The sequence below is a fragment of the Cetorhinus maximus genome, chromosome 27, assembly GCF_964194155.1.
Source record: "Cetorhinus maximus chromosome 27, sCetMax3.hap1.1, whole genome shotgun sequence".
NCBI lineage: Eukaryota > Metazoa > Chordata > Chondrichthyes > Lamniformes > Cetorhinidae > Cetorhinus > Cetorhinus maximus.
The window spans coordinates 19,291,532-19,312,823 of record NC_135905.1 but is presented as its reverse complement, the minus strand read 5'-3'; the positions used below and the strand labels follow the sequence as shown (position 1 = coordinate 19,312,823).

Here is a 21,292-nt window from a genome sequence, read left to right as displayed (position 1 = left end):
TCAGGGAGATTGAAGCGCTCTTTCGGGTGCATGCGCAAACTGCGCGCTAGACCCGACTCTCCCTCCTCCCCCCCACCCGCACAGGTAGCGCTCACCGCTCGCGAGCCAGGCAGGGAGGACCTTCATTGGCCCGCCCATGTGAAATCGCAGAGCGGAGCCAATCGCGGATGGCGGTTGGCTCTCCTACCACCCCCGCCCGCTCCCGCCAAGTCCGCCCAAAGCGGGAAAAATTCAGAATTAAGGAAACTCTTTGTTTCTACAACTGATTTGGTAATGTGCTATAATCTAATTGCTTACAACTTCTTAACATTAAATTCAATTCAATCCAATCCAATCCCTTCAGCTGCAACAAAAAGGCTCGGGTGATCCAACCCGATTGTGAACTAAGTAGTGTGCAGCTGGTTTGAACTCTTGCACATCATCTTTTAGCAGTGAGGGATATTTTCCATGCATCTCAAAAGACAGCAACACAGATATTTTGGATCATCCAAAAGATAACATTGTCACTAAAACGAATAGAACTCTACCAATGGCATGGGCATGATGGGCTGAATGACCTTCTTCTGTGCTGTATCATTTCATGATTCTATTTGGTTCACGGCAATTTTGTCAGCAGATATTTCAAGTGACATTTTAAATTCGCATCCCAAACACTTCCCACCAGCTACTTTGACAACAAAAAAATACATGTAACAAAGGGGAGAGCAATAATAAATGGAAAAGGAGAGGAAAGAAAAGAAAGATGCATTCATATGACGTAGAGCCAATGAAGTATTTTTGAAGTGTAGTTACTGTTTTAATGTAGAAAATGGAGCAGCCATTTTGCACACAGAGAGCTCCCACAGCATTGAGAAAATGATTAGATAACCTGCGGTTTTTTTTTAAACGAAGTTGTTTGTGGGATAAATATAGCTAGTACATCAGGGACAACTATTGTGCTTTGTCAAACAGTGTCATGGTATCTTTTATATTCACCTGAGAGGGCAAACATCCAGACATAGTTTCACATCTAATCTGACTCAGACAAGAGAGTGCTAATCATTGCGTCAAGGCTCACCGCCCTGAAGTGGAGTAATTAAAGACAAGTAGTGAAAATTCAGACTTTGTATTCAGGAGCAAATTCAAAATTGAAACACCGTATTAGCAACCACGACATTTGTTTAAAGTTACCTTAATCCTTCTCAATTTATGGCACCCACTCGATTGAAGATTGAGAAGGGATAACCTGAGAATTGACTGCGATAATCTAAATTCAATTAACTTTGGAAAAATTAAACAAATGCTTCTCCGTTTTTGCCTGAGTTAATTCCCGTGCTCCAAATGAAAAATCTATTGGTTTATAATGAGCATTAAAAATTGTTGCAAGGTGCAAAAAACATATAGGGAGTACCTTTACTGATTTAATGGCAATTATGACAACCATTGTACACACGGAAGATATTTTATGCCTCCTTTCTCCATAGCTATGCCCTTGAAGGGTGGATTAACAAAAATATGAAAAGTTGTACACAAAATGCAGAACTCAACCTTCACAATAGACTCCTGCTAAGCCCATTTCATTTACTTGCGCCGCATTGATACTTCATTCAGTTCACTCTAGAATGATCATATATACCAATATAACATAGGTACAATTGGTTTACCTTTCTTCTTTGGAAAACGAATCAGGGTTTTAAAAATATGACGGTCACAGCAAACTGATGCAAAATTCCTCATTCACAGCTGTGCAACCAATGGGTGGGAGATCTTACACTGACAATTGGAATATCGGTTACATTTGTATTAGCCACCTGTGGTGAAGCTAGGTTTGGATTTCTGAGGAGGTCAAGCTCTAGACTTGGCAGGAAGGAGGCGGAACTGGGAACCTCGTGAAGTCCGAGCTGGGAAATGCACAGACTCACAGGCTGAGCCTGGAGTTCAGTTATTGCCCAGAACCGAGATGCCCTGAGCTAACTAACTTGTTAGACTATTTTAATGGGGATTAAGTCCAGGTTGGATTAACTGGACTGCAGTAAATTTAAAACAGCGTACCCAAGTCTTCACTGTATATGAGTACTCATAACATGTACTCTTTTTATCATCCTGGGCTCAATGCAGGCAAATAAAAATAAAAAATCCTGAGAATTGCAACCCCAGTTAGCTATTAAAGTAGGACAAATTCCCGTTACACAACAAATTTAAGTTAACACTTTCCCTCAGTTCATTATTAACTTAACACAGAATTGATTTTGTCCACACAGACATCACACATTCCACGATTTACTATTCAGCACAGCAGGAATGATGATCGCTTAATGCCCTGTTTACATGGCAGCCTCTAATTCAGTTTTGCACCAATGTTGAGCTATTTTGAAATAAAACCCACTGTGTGAATGATGCAAATGTGTTTGTTCCGCTCTCACTGAATACCTACCTTATGATGCCAGTTTTAACTCAGCTGTGAAGCAAATCAGTGTGGTGTAAACAGTTTGCAAATCCCCTCTGGTTTTCTGCTCCATTGTGCAACATAGTGAATGGAATTGATGTATTCTCCACTGCTTGGTGCATGTCTTGCTTTAGGGAGAAGATGTCCTGTAAATACTGAGGAAGATCAAATTCAGTTCTGATCAATAGATATGAACTGACAGTATCAAGCACTCTGAAGTCTATTACAGAACAGACAAAAGCTTGTTTATACTAATACCCCATAGATAGGGACAAACAGTAGCTAAATCAAGAAGCACTCAATTGAAGCCTGTTTGTCATTATATCTGGCACAAAGCAAAAGAGCTGGCTGAAAGGAAACTCCGTTTGGGATTCAAATGTTGGTGATGCCAGAGGTAGATTTGGAGTTTCTATCTCCCACCATTATTAGGCCAGGAGACAGCAAAAACAAAATTGAAAGGCACCCAAAAAACACCGACATCTCTAACACGGCTGGAGATCTGACACAAAGCAGAAAATCCCAGAAACATGCAGCAGAGGCTGAAAATAGATTCACAAAATCTTACAGCAAACTAGGAGGCCATTTGGCCCATAATGGCTGTGCCAGCTCTTTTGAAAGTCATTCAAGTATTGTTACTCCTCCGCTCTCTTCCACGATCCTGCATTTTTTAAAAATCTTTTATAGAATGGAGAAGTGACATTTTGGACAGAGATCTTTCATCAGGACCATGCTGATTGTCCCATTCCAAGCGTCTAGAATAATCTCTGTACAGCAATTTAATACTCCTTGCTATTATTAGTCTCTAACACTTTAAAAGTCTAAAAGTCTTAAATTTGTCAGCCCACGTCCATGCTTTTGCATTCTTAGCTGCTATAATATTAACGATGATGAATCGGGCCCTCGAGGATGATTCTGTTAAAGGCAGCCGGTGGTGGGGGGTGCGCAGGGGGAGGGGAGGGGAGGGGGGTGGTGGGGGGGGGGTGGTGGGGGGGGGTGGGGGGGTGACTTCACATGCATAAGTTGCGACTCAATTATGTCATACATTCTTATGTCTCCTGAAATAAAGGACAATTCTAGGGCCATGTGCTAAGGACAAGTTTTCTTCTTCTTAGGCAGGCCCCCAGGACCACGGGTCATTTACTTCCACTGCGAGGTTGTGGGTCCTGAGGTCACTAAAAGATGCGATGCTGGGTCCGCGCACTCTGCCACAAGCGGGGCAGGTAGCGTTTGATGAGGCGGGTGGGTGGGATGCTCAGATTTTGGTATGATCCTTCCGCTGTTTGCACTTGGACTCCCACCTGGGCCGGCTGGAGTTATTCAAAATGGTTGGCACCTTCGTGGGTGCTTCTTCTCCAGTTTGAGTGGTCTCAAGCAAGAGATTCCCACAAATCTGTGGGGGTGTGGCATTTATTCAGGGAGGCCTTTCTGCTTGCCGTGACAAAGCTCGAAGGAGCTGGGATACAGTGAGAAGGGTTTTCTGTTTGTGCTTGAAGCATCTTACATTTACCTTGGTATTTGCAGTTAAGGTGTATCCTGGTTCAGGCTGAGCATGGAGTTTATTTATGAATGGTCAGTGCTATGAACTCAAAAAACCTGAAGTGTTTAAACAGGTCACCGCCCAAAATGTTTTTCAGATGGTCACTTCCTTATGCGGCATGGGGAGGAGACGGTGGCATAGCAGTGTCACTGGACTTGCAATCTAGAGGCCCAGGCTAATGTTCAGGGAACAAGAATTCAAATCCTACCACAGCAGCTGGTGGAATTTAAATTCAATTAATAATCTGGAATTGAAAAGTCTGTCTCAGTAATGGTTACCATGAAACTATCATCGATTGTTGTAAAAACCCAGCTGGCTGGCTAATGTCCTTTAGGGAAGGAAATCTGCCGTCCTTACCTGGTCTGGCCTACATATGACTCCAGACCCATAGCAATGTGGCTGACTCTTAGCTGCCCCTCTGAAAAGGCCAAGCAGCCACTCAGTTCAAGGGTAATTAGGGATGGGCAACAAATGCTGGCCTTGCCAGCAACACCCACAGCCAATGAGATAATAAATTAAAAAAGTTGTAGCATTTTTGGTTCTATTTCCTATTTTGTTTTTCTTTACTCTTTTGAAATACACTTACTGTTTGATTTGCCCTTCACACGCTGAGCTCCATTGTTGATTTAAAAAGGGTACATGTCAGACCAAGGAACCTGACTTGCACAAATATATTTCAGCAACATCAATTATTTATTTAGTGCTCATTTGAGGCCCTTTGGTTGAATTTGTAAGTATTTGCCCTTTATCACTATAAAATTTCACCATGTATTTTTGTTACCCACTAATACTTCAAGAACAGTTTCTCTTACGTTCTAAATTCACAATCCACCCACTTTTTATAAACATTTCCCTTTTTTCTACTAAAAGATTACACTGATCTGGATAAACAGAAGCCTTAATCTAAAGCCAGTTTATACGTCAAATGATTTTTTCCAGAAATAGAATATTGCCGAATTGAGCCAATTATTCCCAGAAAGCGAAGTTGAAAGGTTACTATTTTTTTTTGTTCAGTGTCAGTTTAAGCCCAGAGCTGGCTAATGTCCAGGAAATCTGTTTTTTAAAAAAACTTGTACATTTTCCCCTTTTACCTGAATGCATTATCCAACAACAGCCCAGAGCACTGAAATAGGGGCACAAGAGCCAAAGTTCTGGTTAGGGCCATTGGTGAAAGGGAGACCCCAACATTTAAGGCACTATTGGCACTCCTTGTTTGAGAGTCCAAGCCATTCAGCGGTTTCTTGATCATGACCATGATGCCCAACGCTTTCTTCTTTATCCAACAGGTAGTAATAGAAGCTGTGTGACTAAATATGAAGCTTCAGACATTCATTTGAAAAGATGGGCATTTTTTTGATCAGGTAAATATATTGGCCTGCAAAGTAGCTGCATAATTCATTCAAAAACCCAACACTGGTAACTCATAGGGTTGGATTTTATGCTTTTCCCCGTGGTTAAGTTTGGAAGTGGGGAGGGTATATAATAGGGTGGGATATTGGCAGGTGGAACTTCATCATCTTCCCACCTCTACCCCAATTAAGTCCATGGCAGGAAGGCCCGTTGACAGCCGCTGCCATTTAAGCCTCTTAAGGGGCAAGTAATCCCCGATTAAGGGCCTCCTCCTGCCCCCATTGGTATTAACCCTGTGGTGGGCAGACCTGTTGCCATGCAGGGAGCAGGACATACAAACTTGTGTGAGCTGCTTGCTGGTTCCCAGGTAGAGTGCCTCATTCAAAGACACTCAAGTGCCTGATTGAGGGGCCCAGCATCAGGGAGGGAGGGGTGGGGCATTCCCCACTGAGAGCCACCCCCTGCCCTCCCTGCTAACCAACCCCCTTCCCCTGCAACCCCCAACCTGCGAGATCCCTCCTGCCATTACCCACCTGACCCAGGCCTCGTGCGAGTGTCTTTCTCGCAGCAGACCCCTCCCCCACTAAGCAAAAGAGCTCATTTGAGGCCCTTTGGTTGAATTTGTAAGTATTTGCCCTTTATCACCATAAAATTTCACCATGTATTTTTGTTACCCGCTAATACTTCAAGAACAGTTTCTCTTACGTTCTAAATTCACAATCCACCCACTGGCTCTCGGTGCTCAGCATGCAGGGCTTCTCGCCCCCCACCCCCCCGGAAGGTCAGCCAGTGACCTCTCGAGTATCCAACTGGAATGTAATTCCAGCACATTTTCCTGGGGGAGTTAGCTCAGTTCTCTTGCCAGCTCTTCAGCTGGGAGCTGAGAACCCCGTGGCCTCCATAAAAATCCCCCCCCTCCGACTAATTCCAACCATTTATTTATGTTTATGTATCACAGAGGATGTGCCGCTTAAGACTGTTTTAATTTGTTAAATATTGCATGGTTATCTATTTATACATTAGATTCTGCATAATTGATCATATGTCTGAAATCACTTTGAAATTAACTCAACTAAATTGGGATCGAAACACCAAAGGGGCTTCTAAGCCACATTAGAATGCTGTTATAGGCTAAAATCCATGTGGTTCCTTCCATTTAAATGTTTGCATTCATCAGCAAGTGCTGCAGCCGCAACATTTTCCCCTTACTTCACCCAGTTCAAGTACTGAACACGCCAATCTAGAAATATGGGCTGCAGACAATTAATCCCTTTCGACAATCTGAATGAGGTGTTTTCACCTTTCTTGAAAAGAATGTAACTTTCTGAACTAACTTCAATTTCATACCTCAACCAACACAAGTGAGTGTCACAGCATGAGCCAGCTTGCTGATAAAAACAAAAAACTACTGCGGATGCTGGAAATCCAAAACAAAAACAAAATTACCTGGAAAAACTCAGCAGGTCTGGCAGCATCGGCGGAGAAGAAAAGAGTAGACGTTTCGAGTCCTCATGACCCTTCAGCAGAACTGAGTGAAGTTAGGAGAGGGGTGAATTTTAAGCTGGAAATATAAATCGGAGGAGGGTGGGGTGGGGGGGTGGTGGTTGTAGGGACAAGCAAGCAGTGGTACAGACAAAGGATCAAAGAGGTGTTAAAGGTGGTGATATTATCTAAGAGAATGTGCTAATTAAGAATGGATGGCAGGACACTCAAAGTACAGCTCTAGTGGAGGTGGGGTGGAAAGACTGACAGGGTATTTTAGTTATAGATTTAAAAATAATGGAAATAGGTGGGAAAAGAAAAATCTATATAAATTATTGGAAAAAACAAAAGGGAGGGGGAAGAAACGGGGTGGGGATGGGGGGAGAGAGTTTAAGATCTAAAGTTGTTGAACTCAATATTCAGTCGGGAAGGCTGTAAAGTGCCTGGTCGGAAGATGAGGTGCTGTTCCTCCAGTTTGCGTTGGGCTTCACTGGAACAATGCAGCAGGCCAAGGACAGACATGTGGGCAAGAGAGCAGGGTGGAGTGTTAAAATGGCAAGCGACAGGGAGGTTTGGGTCTTTCTTGCGGACAGACTGCAGGTGTTCTGCAAAGCGGTCGCCCAGTTTGCATTTGGTCTCTCCAATGTAGAGGAGACCGTATTGGGAGCAATGAATGCAGTAGACTAAGTTAGAGGAAATGCAAGTGAAATGCTGCTTCACTTGAAAGGAGTGTTTGGGCCCTTGGACGCTGAGGAGAGAGGAAGTGAAGGGGCAGGTGTTGCATCTTCTGCGTGGGCATGGGGAGGTGCCATAGGTGGGGGTTGAGGAGTAGGGGGTGATGGAGGAGTGGACCAGGGTGTCCCGGAGGGAACGATCGCTACGGAATGCCGCTTGCTTGTCCTTACAACCACCCCCCTCAACTTCTCCCCCCACCGCCGCCCCCCCACCCCCCCACCCTCCACCGACCTTAAACCAGCTTATATTTCACCCCTCTCCTAACTTCACTCAGTTCTGCTGAAGGGTCATGAGGACTTGAAACGTCAACTCTTTTCTTCTCCGCCGATGCTGCCAGACCTGCTGAGTTTTTCCAGGTAATTTTGTTTTTGTTTCAGCTTGATGATAATCTATTTATGCAAATGGAAATTATTCTTATAGTATGTTAGAATGCTATGTAGATATTATTAAACAATGTTGGACAATTTGTATCAACTATTTTATAGATATTTTAATTTTTAATATTTGGATACACTGGAACAATACGAATGAGATGTATTTGTGCGTTGCATATTCAATATATCGTCACCAGGTCAGAGTCTTTTAAGATACAGGATGAAAATAATCAAACCGTGTAAGAATTTCCTAATGGCCATCACTTCCTGCTCCCTTAACCCTATTCCCACTAAACTGCTGGCCACCTAACTTCCCTTCTTGGTCCCCACACCAGCTGACATTGCTAAAGGTTCTTTTAAGATGTTGTCCCTCCTTCTAAATCTGCCGTCACCACCCATCTCATCACAGACCTGACCCTTGACCCCAATATCCTTGCACCTCCCCATCTCCAACCTCCCTTTTATATCCAATAGCTTTGAACATGACATCATTTTCCAATTCCATGTCGATCTTTCCCTGAACTCCTTGTTCGAGTCCTTCCAGGTTTCTGCACCTGCCACAGGACTGAAACAGCTCTTATCAAAAAGTCACAAATAATATTCTACATGACTGATGAAGGTAAACTATCCCTCCTCGTCCTTTTTGCCCGGTCTGCAGCCTTTTACATAGCTGACCACACCACTTCTCTGCCTCTCTAGTTGTCCAGCTGCATAGGACTGAACTCACCTGGTTTCATTGTTATCTAATTGTAGCCAGAGTATCACTTGTAATGTCCTCCCACTCCCACATTATCTCTGATGTCCCTAAGGATCGATCCTTGGCCTTATTTCTCCTCTACAGGCTGTGCATCAATGTCATCATCCCAAAGCACATTAATTTTCACACGTACGCTGATAGTCCCAGCTCCACCTCACAAGTACTGCCCGTGACAGTTCAACTATTGCTAAATTATCGACTGGTGTCCAACAAGCCATATTGGATGAACAAAGATTTTCTTCAATATTGGGAAAACCAAAGCCATTGTCTTCAGCCCCGGCTACAGACCCCATTCCTGATCCTGGCTACTGTCCAAGGCAGAACCAGACATTTTGCAACTTTAGTATCATATTTGACCCGAGATCAGCTTCAGACCACAAGCCCATATCATGACCTAGGCAGCCGATTTCCATCTCTGACAACACCTGACTCCACCCCTATCTTGGCTCATCTGCTGCTGAAATCCTCATTCATGCCATGGTTAGCTCTAGACGTGACTATTGTGACACACTCCTGGGTGATGTCCCACATTCTACCAGCCCACCACCCATACCTCCATCACCCCTGTGCTCACACTGGCTCTCAGTGAGGTGACATCTTGATTTTGAAACTGTAAAGGAACTATCATATTTTTCTCAATATTACTGTTGGATACTTTAAAGCAGGCCTATGGTTATGTGTGTCTATGTTTCTGTATATGTGAATAGTTTGAGTAAGCTGCAGAGTGCTAGACTGCAAGGTTTGAATCATTAAAGGGGTTAAGTGTAAAAAACAGGTATTTGAAATGCTAATCGGTGAGCTAAGTAAAATGGAATTTGCATTTTTAGATAAATGGAGAGGTTGCTGGCTTTTCAAAGGGACATGGTAAAATGTTTCCAACTGGCAAGATAAATAAGGCAAAGTTATTATGTTTATTTTTCCCAAAAGTGCTGGCCATAAGGACAACATGAAAGATTTTTATATGCTGGAAAAATTAAAGGTGGAAACAATGGAATTCACAGATCAAATAGGAGGAAATATATTTAAAGAAGGATGAAAAGCATTATGTGGTGCAGCCATGTGAGATCTTGACTGTGCGAAACAGATTTGTGGAAAAAAGGCTCTCGTCACTCTGGAGAAGTTTGCTGTTCCAGTAACAAAGGTTGTGTTAATAGCCTTTGGAATTTCTGTGTCAAGTGAGAGGGAGAAAGAAGCTATGAAATACCTCCCTTACAGCAACAATGGGTGCTTGTGGTAATCTTGTGGACGTTTTATAGATTAATAATCTATTTTGGACTGTTGCCTGAAAAGGGTGTGTAGTTGGGAGTCTAATTAAGCATAAGTCTTGTAGGAACTGTTATAAAACTAAATGTAACTGTGTAACAGAAATCTTGTGTGTTTGTTTTCTTTTCCTTTGTTAATAAATGTTTTAATTTAATCTTTAAAATCTCAAAGTGGCAGTGGACTCATTACTTCTGACTTCAGTGCACATACCTTCTCGTAATAAGTACAAATTGCAGAAATCATTGTGATAGTGTGGCCAAGTTTCCATTTTGGGATTTGGTCAGCCTGGCAAATACCACTTGTCACATCATAACAAAATTCTCATCCTTGTTTTCATATCCTTTTATGCCTTGCCTTTCCGTAATCTCCTCCAGCACCGCAATCCAGCTCTGGAATTCAAGCCTCTCCATTTCTCTCCTCCTTTAAAACACTCTTTAAAACCCACTTCTGAACAAATTTTTGGCTATCTCCTCTAATATCACTTCAGGAGGGTCAGTGTCAATTTTTTGCTTTATAATGCATCTGGAAAGCACATTGGGACATCTTATTACATTAAAGACACTATGTAAATATAAGTCGTTGTCGATGTGATCAGGCCAACGGCTAACACTATGAAAGGGAAAGGATTGCATGGAAAGGACAGCTTGTACAAAATATATACTTGCTTAGCTAAACCTCACTTGTAAGCAGTACTGAAAGTGAGCAGAATGTCTTTTTGGCTTGATGGCAGCATTCTATTAGTGGCAAATGCCACTCATGTTGCTACCACATAGCAGCAGCATGAAACAGCAGTCATATCAAACAGCATCTCCCTTCCACCGTTCACAACGGGCAGTGTACAGACCGCACCCAACCAGCCTGTGCTTGCAAAACTCAAAACACAGTCCAACATTAGGTGCGAATCCACAATTGGACAACATTTGCTACAAGAATAAGTACTATCAACTATGATTAAGTAAGGGTTAGCAAAGAAATGAATTCCCGAGGAGCAAGATGACACCTAAGTCATCAAACCATGGAAATATCATGCCCAGGCACAAACATGTAATAAAGTTAGTAAGATATTCTGGAAGTGAATTTACTTTATCCATTAGTAGAATTCAGTCTGCAAAAGGCAAAGGCCAAAAAGACAGGGAGCTCATTACACATTTAGTTGCACTTTTGAGGCATATCTCATATTTCCTGTGGACAAGATCCCTCTAGAAGTCTGAGAGGTTATTCCACCCATCCAACTGTTGGCAGAGGTGATTTAATCATTTTCCAGTGATAGAAGTGTCTTTATATTTTAAGCATTTTTCACTTGGCATGTAACTCGGCCTCTTCTACTCTTGGATGAGTTGTGTCCCAGACTGCTGAAGGAGGCAAGGGAGGAGATTGCAGGGGCTCTGATCCAAATTTTTAATTCCTCTCTGGCCATAGGGGAGGTGCCAGATGACTGGAGAACAACTAATGTGGTTCCGCTATTTAAGAAGGGTTGTAGAGATAAGTCAGGGAACTACAGACCAGTGAGTCTCACGTCAGTGATAGGGGAACTGTTGAGAGAAAATTCTGAAGGAGAGAATCTATCTGAACTTGGAGAGGCAAGGTTTGATCAGAGATAGTCAGCATGGCTTTGTCAGGGGGAGGCTATACCTAACAAATTTGATTCAATTTTTTGAGGTGACCAGGTGTGTAGATGAGGGGAGTGCAGTTGATCTGGATTCCAGCAAATCCTTTGACAAGGTCCCACACGGGAGACTTATAAAGAAGGCAAATGCACATGGGATACAGGGTAATTTAATAAGGTGGATTCAAAATTGGCTTAGTTGTAGAAGACAGAGGGTAATGACAGAAGGCTGCTTTAGTGACTGGAAGTCAGTGTCCAGTGGCATACCACAGGGACCTGTGTTCGGTCCCTATTATTCATCATTTATATAAACGACGTAGATGATTATGTGGGGGGTAGGATTAATAGTGCGGATGACACTAAGATTGGCCGGGTGGTTAACAGTGAGGTTGAGTGTCTTGGGCTACAGGAAGATATAGACAGGATGGTCAAATGGGCAGAAGGAATTTAACCCTGAAAAGTGAGAGGTGATACTTTGGAAGGAGTAATTTGACAAGAAAGTATTCAATGAGCGGCATGACATTAGGAAGTTCTGAGGAACAAAGGGACCTTGGCGTGTGTATCCACAGATCTCTGAAGGTGGAGGGGCATGTTAGTGGGGTGGTGAAAAAGGCATACTGGACACTTGCCTTTATCAATCGAGGCATAGATTACAAAAGTGGGAGGTCATGTTGGAGTTGTATAGAACCTTGGTGAGGCCACAGCTGGAGTATTGTGTGCAGTTCTGGTCACATTATAGGAAGGATGTGATTGCACTGGAGGGGGTGCAGAGGAGATTCACCAGGATGTTGCCTGGGATGAAACATTTAAGTTAGGAAGAGAGGTTGGATCGACTTGGGTTGTTTTTGTTGGAGCTGAGAAGACTGAGGGGCGACCTGATCAAGGTGCACAAGATTATGAGGGGCATGGACAGGGTAGATAGGGAGCAGCTGTTCCCCTTAGTTGAAGGGTCAGTCACGAGGGGACATAAGTTCAAGGTGAGGGGCATGAGGTTTGGGGGGGGGGGGCGGAATATGAGAAAAAACATTTTTACCCAGAGGGTGGTGACGGTCCGGAATGCGCTGACTGGGAGGGTGGTGGAGGCAGGTTGCCTCGCATCCTTTAAAAAGTACCTGGATGAGCACTTGGCACGTCATAACATTCAAGGCTATGGGCCAAGTGCTGGTAAATGGGATTAGGTAGGTAGGTCAGGTGTTTCTCACGTATCGGTGCAGACTCGATGGGCCTCTTCTGCACTGAGATTCTGTGATGCTCTGAGAAAGTGGAACACAGAGTTTCAAATTTTAAAACCAAGATTTAGCATGAAGGAACATCAATGAACGCCGGAGTGAAGGAACTTGCTGCAAGTTCAGATGAGCAGAATTTTGGATGAGCAGAATTTTATAAAATGCAGTAGATGGCGAGGATGGGGTGGGGGGGGGAGGTGCCTGGAACAATTCAGTCTGGAATTAGCAAAAGCATGGATGAGGGTATCAATAGCATGTGGGCTGGGGCAGGTACAAGGATAGATGTGGAAGTAGGCTGTTCCTCTCCAAATGCAATACTCAGGTTACAAACCGATCTATTCAAATCTGAGTCAGTGGCAGGGAAGGAGGATGGAATCAGCTGCTGGGGAAGTTTGCTGTGGGGGATCGAAGACCATAACTTTAAGACTTCACCATATTTAATTGGATAAAATCCATAAACATGTGTAGAATCTGTTGCATTTCTGCATGATGCCAAGGAACAGCATGTAGGTAGTATTAATATGTCATCAATAGCCCCATGAGGTTTCCAGAGGTAACTGGGACAGGAAGAGAAACAATTGCAGGAATTACTTGATGAGTGGATAGGCAAGTACTGCATCGAAGTTGCATATAATTGTTCGCTTAAGAAAAAATTAGCTGGCAGTGAATCATGACATGAAGGACAAGATACCAGCTGTTGGGGGATACAGGGATAAGTTGGTTTTAAATAGGGGAAAATTATGAATCTTGTGAGGCTCTAATTGGCTGCTTTTTTCAGGCCGTGAATTTATAAATCAGTGAACCATTTTTGGTACAATAGATTGTGAGCAAACTCTTGGGTTTGCCTTAAAACTCAGCCAAAACCAATGGGATGAAACCACCTAGTCCACTGGCTACAAGGGAGCTGTAGTGGTAGTTTAATTTCTGCCCATTATTAATACAGCTTCATAATGAATTTTCCCCCTTCCACTAAGTGAGTTGCACGTCATATATTGATACACAGCTGATTTGCATTATCTCTGAAATAATGTCAAATGAAAGATTTATTTTAAAGTTGTAAGTCAGAACACATTCCGTGCACCCTCAACAGCTCGAATCCGAGCATGGACACTCGGCATGCATAGAAAAAAAATGACAGCATTTCATTTTTTAATAGAATTTATTTAGGGGCATATACAAATAATTACTGATGTTGATCCTTGGATAGCTTAGCCTGTTAACAAACAAAAAGGAAAAAAAAAAGTTAAAAGTCCGCATCTTTACATCATCAATGACATTTCTGTTAAGTCAAGGGCTGCACCCTTAGAAACAATCTGAATAACTTTCTAAATTTCAAATGAACATTTAAAAAAGATAGTTACAATGTAACAGGCAGCTACACTTCGATGAGAGAAATAATTATTCATAAGCAGAGCTTTTTCCATCTAAAATCAAGGATAAGTAAATTGTCAACTACTCACATTTTAAAGAACCTTCAGTGTCATTCCCATGTTACTGTGGCAAACAAAATAAAGCAAAATTAGCTCATCTACAAGAGCATTACTTCAAGTTTATTTTAATCATTTGGAAGCAAAGCACTGGAACATCTATTCATAATCCAAGAATATTTTCACATTGCTGAGGGGAGGTATGTGCCGGGCTAAAGGTGATTGTGCTTTTTAGAGAAAGGAGTTGAGAGGAAGTCATAGGAGATAGTGTCCAGAAAGCTTGTGTGCCTCCCAGCTGCTAATCAAAACAGCACTTGGAAGCCACTGAGTGCTTCCAACAATCAAACATCTCTTTTTTAGGAACTAATACCTCCAACAATTTTGAGCAGGACTGCATATTCTACATCTTCATTTCCAATGTGTGCACAGCATTCTAGCTTTCATTTCACACTCATTTTGGGCAGCAACCATTACAAAAATGTCAGGTTACGATGCAATCCTCTCTCGAACAAGACGGGGGGTGCGATCACCAATTATCTCCATACAAAAAAACAAATTAACCTCAAGGGGAGGAATGGCAGTGGAGACGGCACAGGAATCAATCTGAATTACAAACCTCACAAGGAGCTGCCGTGTGTTACGCCACATTCCAAACAATGTGAAGGAGTTCTGTTTAAAATTGAGGAGTTGAGGATTCTCAGATCAGTCATGATCTCATTGAACGGCAGAGCAGACTCGATGGGTTGAATGGCCTACTTCTGCTCCCATGTCTTATGGTTTTAGGGTCTAAAATTAGCCATTGAAATAATATACTGGACGAATCTGGGCACTGAAAATTTTACAGCATCAAGCAACTTTGCTTTGAATCAATTTTAAGACACGCTGCTGAAACATGTTATCTGTGCGAGCATAAGTTGCAAAATGTAGTTACAGATAAGGCATCCTCCATGATCAAGATAATGCTACATTTCAAGTAAGGAATAAAACCTGCTGCACCCCACAGGAGATTGATTCTCTATATTTCATTTAAATCAAGTTTAGAAATACTACTGAGATATTTCTGACTTCTAAATACTAGCCAATGAAAAAAAATCACAATGCCCAAGGGACAAGAAAGCACAGGATTTAAAGCCTTGGATTTGATTTCACACCAAGCATCGATTCAACATGTACTGCAGATAAACCATGCCCTTTATATAAATCTCAAAATGTTGCTCCTGTACTTGTCCAAATTTCACTATAGGTTATGATAAACTGAAGCCATGTATCAAGCCTAATTTCACCATTAGTCCAACATTTAATCATTACTCAGGGCAGCTGCCTCTCTCCTGTTGCGTACCTGATACACACGTTGAGGTGACCGGTTAACACAGATTAGCTTGATAATGAATACTGAGCCTCTTTTTCTAACCCCTTTACACCACACTCATTTTTCCCTTCACATTGGATTATAAGTTAATGATTTTTTTGCCTGATGTTTACTTTTTTAAATTAGGAATGGGTTGAAAGGTTATGGGGAGAGGGCAGGAAATTGGAGTTGAGGCCGAAATGAGATCAGCCATGATCGTACTGAAGGGCAGGGCAGGCTCGAAAGACTGAATTGCCTACTCCTGCTCCTAGTTCTTATGTTAATTAAGGTTCAGTAAGTAGCTCAAAGGGGTCACCTTTTTGACTTGCAAAGTTTAAGTGAACTATTAGAATGACCAGCAGATGGAGCATGGTCCACTTTTAGAATTAATTTAAAAAACTGAGTCAACAACATATAAACCTAGCATGTAGCATCCTATCTGCGATAGATCAATTTTGCTACCAATTTTATATCCACTTTCAACTATAAGATCACACCAGTAGTTTCTCCCATCAGTATGAGGATAATACTCAAATTTCCAGATATTTATAAAGTTTGCTTTATCTGAAGTAACATAGAAAGTAACATGACTTTACAGGTGCAAGTGAAGGTCTTCAAATCAAAGAAATATTGATTTGCCTTAATTCAGAGGGGGTGTTTTTAGATAATAAGGGCACCTATGCACAGATTCACTTTCAATATTCCAAAAAGCAGGATACCCATTGCTTTCTTCCAACATAATCGTTATTAAGCCAAAACACTGACTCATGTCAGTAATGTCTAAAGCAGTCTATCAGTATTTCCCCCTTAGAGTTGAACAGATTTATTTCAGATTACCAACATCCACAGTATTTCACTTTTCAATCATATTCAGTGTCTCGTCCACAGGCATGATAAAATTGACGCCGCACAACAAAGAATTTGGAATACCCTGATTTGATCACAAAGCCACACCAGATTTATGTGAAACATTGCAAACATGCAGAGCATTAAGCAGGTGAACATTAAGCAATATGGTGCAAATTTGAATGGCATGCAGTTTATATCAGCACATTCATACTTGGAATCCAGTACCTGCCATTGACGCTTCATTTCTGAAGGACATAATCCACAAGAACAACAAGAAAGGCAAAAAAAAGTTATTGACTGATTGAGGTTAAGTAATAAATCAGACAATGAACTCGGAAAACTTAGCTATTGGCAATCAGCAAAACACACTGGAGGATTGTACACCAAACTCACAAATTACTCACTAGCTACTTTTTGGCACAAGACTACAACAAGCACGTAAAACATGTAGCTTGCTGGTGAATTCTTGTTTGGCTGGAAAAAAAAAAACTAGAAGACTCCAAATCAAGGGTGCCCAACATCCTAGGAACCTGAGCCAAAATTAGGTATCAAAACCAGTGACTGAGGAGGGGTGGGGGGGCATTTAACAACAACATGAGCCCCTACAGAAAAAAACAGGGGTTGGGGGGGTGGAGAGAAATTTTTTTTAAAAACCCTCTGTACATGAGTGCTGTCCACCCACAAAGCCTGGAAACTTCAATTCTTAAGTTGCTGGACTCAAAAGACTAGTAAAGCTCATGAGCAGTATTTACCGGTCCTTCTAGTCCAAAACTCAAAGGTGAAGTTGACTTTGCTGGGTGGAATCAACACAAGCTTCACAGGCTGGATCATAGAGGCTGACAGGTAACACTTCAGACACTCCTGTGCTAAGTCACATTAGGAAGCAGCGCCTCTAGTGTGAAATTATTACATTGCGGGGTTTTGAGAAACATTTTAAAACATGCAATGTTAGGGGTGAATAGGAGTGTGAGAAATGGCATTTTCACCAAATGCCAAGCTACAGCAATCGACTATAAACACATGTATTTATAACTGCGATTCAGTGGTATTGTCAGGAAAGCCAAGCTTATTAGTAAACTGAAGACTAAAGCACCTAAATCAATATCAATTACCTTCTATTGTCCAGAAGGAAAAGAGATAGCAAACATGAACAAAAAAAGACAAAACTGAAAAGTGAAGCTCTCAAATGCAAAGCTGAAAGAAAAAGGTAATTATGAAACAGAACACAAAGTACAAATACATTTTCTTTGATGACAGCTTTCATACCTTTTTGCCGGCACCAACGTTTGCTTTAGCTGTGCCCCGGACTTTCTTCATTCTGTTCTTGCGTTCCTTTCGCTGTTTCCTGGAAACCTTCTTTCTCTCCAACAGGCCATGCTAAAAACACAATGGGCATAAATCTGTAAATATGGAGCCAAGCACCCATAAACACCACTGAGGCAAGACAATTGGCATTCTTACCCTTGCCAGCCTGTGTTTGGGTTCATTCTTCTTGGCGTAATCCAAGGAATCATAGACCATGGCAAATCCCGTTGTTTTGCCACCACCGAATTGCGTCCTGAAGCCAAAAACAAACACAACATCTGGCGTTGTTTTGTACATTTTTGCCAACTTCTCCCTAATTTCTGTCTTGGGAACTGTGGCTTTGCCAGGGTGGAGGACATCGACAACCTAAGTTAAAAGGTGAAGATTTTCGAGTTAAGATATTGAAATTCATTCCATAAATTTCAAGAAAATAAAACTAAGATTCTTACAAAAGGCCAAGGGGCACATGATGCTGTACCAAAAGGCATTGCCAATGTCAAAGCACATGCCTCTCTCTCAATCCTTAGTAAGCCCCCATATTCGATGCAGCACCAGGGATTAACTCAACACAAGGAAGCTATAAGGCAAGATAAATCCAGACTGCTGTCACATCTTACCAAATGGGCAAACATGCGAAGTGTGACATATTGTACGGGCTTCGGGAGTGGATTGTCAAAAAATCAGAGAAAATACCAAAAGAAATATAATAAATACATTCAGTGATTTGTGTCATGTCATTTCACTCCCAAAAGCTCTGACGCTAATTTTAAGACTATGCCCTTTGGTCCAAGACTTCCCCCATTCAGCAGATATTGTCATCTACCTGATCCATTCCCCATAACATCTTGAAATCTTCAATCAAACCAGCCTTTAACCATCTAAACTCTAGGGAATACAATGCTAGTTTGTGTAATCTCTCATAACATAACCCTTGGAGTCCAGGTATAATTCTGGTAAATCCACACTGCACTTTCTACAAGGCCAATGTATCCTTCCTACAGTATGGTGACCAGAAGTGCTCTCAGTACTCCAGGTGTGGTCTAACCAAGGCTCTGTCTGTATACAAAAACAGAATTACCTGGAAAAACTCAGCAGGTCTGGCAGCATCGGTGGAGAAGAAAAGAGTTGACGTTTCGAGTCCAACATGACCCTTCAACAGAACGGTTGAAGGGTCATGTTGGACTCGCAACGTCAACTCTTTTCTTCTCCACCGATGCTGCCAGACCTGCTGTGTTTTTTCAGGTAATTCTGTTTTTGTTTTGGATTTCCAGCATCCGCAGTAGCTTTTTGTTTTTAGCTCTGTCTGTATAGCTGAAGCATGACTTCTACTCACTTGTATTCTAGTTCTGCAGATATAAAAGACAGTATTCCATTAGCCTTTTGATATTTTGCATATCTGTTCATGACATTTTAATAATCTGTGTACCTGGATCCTCAAATCTCTTTGGGGCTCGTGTTTCCAGTGCATCATTACTTAGAACCATCTATCCCTTTTAGGTCAAAGTGGATGTGCTCACATTTGCCTACAAAGAAATCCATTTGCCAAAGCTTAGGCCATTCACTTAACCTATCAGGAACTCTTTGTAACTTTATGTTCCCATCTACACTGCTTACACATTAAACAAAAAATAAATGATCAAATCTGCATGTACAGGGCTGACCACTGCAGCAGTTCACCAACACTGATGAAAACCTGTAAGCAGCTATATTACTTAAGGAGTTTAGAAGATGCTTGCTAATTATCTCAAGAGGACTGAACATTGAAAACTCAGCAGACTAGCGAAGCTGAACTATTTATCAATGTACTGAAGGATTAGAATTATCCTGAGCTTCCCACAAATGCAATTTCCCTTCTCATTTATAAGCTTTGCAGTCATTTTTTTTTAAATGGAGAAACTTAAGTGAAAGGGCAAGACCGAGTTTCACAGGAGTAGGAAACAAGGTAAAGCAGGAAGTATTGATGAGGTAACACCAAGTCTTTCTTCTTCAAATACTGAAGGCTGTAGGGGGAATAAAAGGGGAAAGAATGAGGAAAGGAAAAGAATTCCACACGAAACCTTGGTAAAGAAAAAGTAAAAAAGGCAGTTGAGGAGACTCAGTTTCAACGGGTGCACAACGAAGAAGAAGAAAATGTAAGGCCACAGACTTAAGGTGTTGGAGGAATAAATGATATCTAGACAAGCAGCAGCAACAATGGTGCAAATGTGAGAAAAAAAAACTGATATCAGATGAGTTTTTGAGAATATATTCTGATAGAAATAAAGCATATAGACAGAACAGCAAGATATTTCTACTCACCATTTGCTTGCGTTGGAGCAAGCGGTTTGTCATGAACTTTCTTGTTCTGATGGTCACAGTGTCATTCTACAGGTAGAAACAACAAAAATTTAGATAATGAGCATACTCTGAACAATAAGCCAGAGTATCATTCACGGCTAGTAAGGTCATACATCAGCCCTGGCTCAGTGGGTACCACTCTTGCCTCAATCAGAAGATCAAGGGTTCAAGCTGCACTCCAGAGACTTGAGGACACAGTTGAAGCTTGAGACTCCGGTGCAGTACCAAGTGAGTGCTGCACTCACTGTCAGAGGCACCATCTTTCAGATGCAGAGTTAAACCAAGGCCCTGCCTCCCTCTTCAGGCGTACATAGAAGATCCTATGGCACTGTTTTGAAGAGCAGGGGAGTTCTCTATCCCTCAACCAAATTTACTAAAAACAGATTATCTGGCTTGTATTTCATTGTTGCTCATGGGAACTTAATGTGTGTAAAATGACTGTTAGTTCTCCTACATTACAACAAATTGAAGGGTAGTCACTGTTGTAAAGTGCTTTGGGATATCTCCAGATTATGTAAGGCACTATCCAAATGCAATTCTTTTTTTTAACTTCAGGATTGCACAAAACAAATGTTGGGACAACAAAGACAAATCAACATTCATTTACCTATCGGTGATTCCCTTCAACCAGAAACCTCTAATTCAATTCTGATGGGCCTTTGGATATCAAGACGAGCAGAACATTTTCAAATTGAACAGATACGTAACCATACTATCTAACTCCTAGCTTGAATTTTCTCCTACCTAAATCTCTCTTCTAGGATGCTTATCAGTCTGAACCCGAGAGCATAATGCACTGTTTGCTGCTTAGCTTAGGATCAAATCCCATTTAGTAACCATCACAAAGGTCATCTCTCCGTGTATTGTCTAGCTCCATTCCTACCTTAGCCTCACAGATGAAGCCCTTGACCATGCTTTTAGCACCTCAAAGCTCAATTTCTTCAATGTCCCCCTCCTAAGTTCCAGCCAACCGAGTCCTCTAACTCACCCATTATTCCACCATCTATGGTCTGCTTCTCGTTTATTTCCACAACCTTCTCCATTCCAAGTCTGAGTGACAGAACCTTCAGCCACGTTGGCCCCGTTCTCTGTAAACCCTTCCCTAAATCAACTTTACTTGGCAAGTCACTCCCCTCACTTAAAAAGTCTGTTCAGCCTTATTTTAACCAGGCTATCAGTCATCTCCCCCCAACCCTTAAACATTACCACTCCCCAGGCATTCTTTAAAGATGGCATTGTTGTCAAAGATCCATAAAGATTGCACAGATTTT

General features: G+C 41.9%; 1 protein-coding gene across 4 annotated transcripts in view; it reads right to left on the bottom strand.

The window, feature by feature from the left end:
* Nucleotides 1–20,779, bottom strand: part of rps24 (ribosomal protein S24) — a 440,983-nt gene extending 420,204 nt beyond the window's left edge. Inside the window, exons 1-5 of one of the 4 annotated variants that reach the window (XM_078530849.1) lie at nucleotides 19,983–20,779; nucleotides 17,841–18,050; nucleotides 17,646–17,756; nucleotides 14,216–14,249; nucleotides 13,896–13,968 (exon numbers count right to left, since the gene is read on the bottom strand). In XM_078530849.1, the coding sequence (XP_078386975.1) occupies nucleotides 14,247–14,249; nucleotides 17,646–17,756; nucleotides 17,841–18,050; nucleotides 19,983–20,015 (357 nt within the window). In that variant the 5' untranslated portion in view covers nucleotides 20,016–20,779 and the 3' untranslated portion in view covers nucleotides 13,896–13,968; nucleotides 14,216–14,246. Of the gene's footprint in view, nucleotides 1–13,895; nucleotides 13,969–14,215; nucleotides 16,625–17,619; nucleotides 17,757–17,840; nucleotides 18,051–19,982 lie in introns of those variants that run through there. The other 3 variants (XM_078530850.1, XM_078530847.1, XM_078530848.1) reach the window with 3 other exon arrangements.
* Nucleotides 20,780–21,292: the final 513 nt, after the last annotated feature.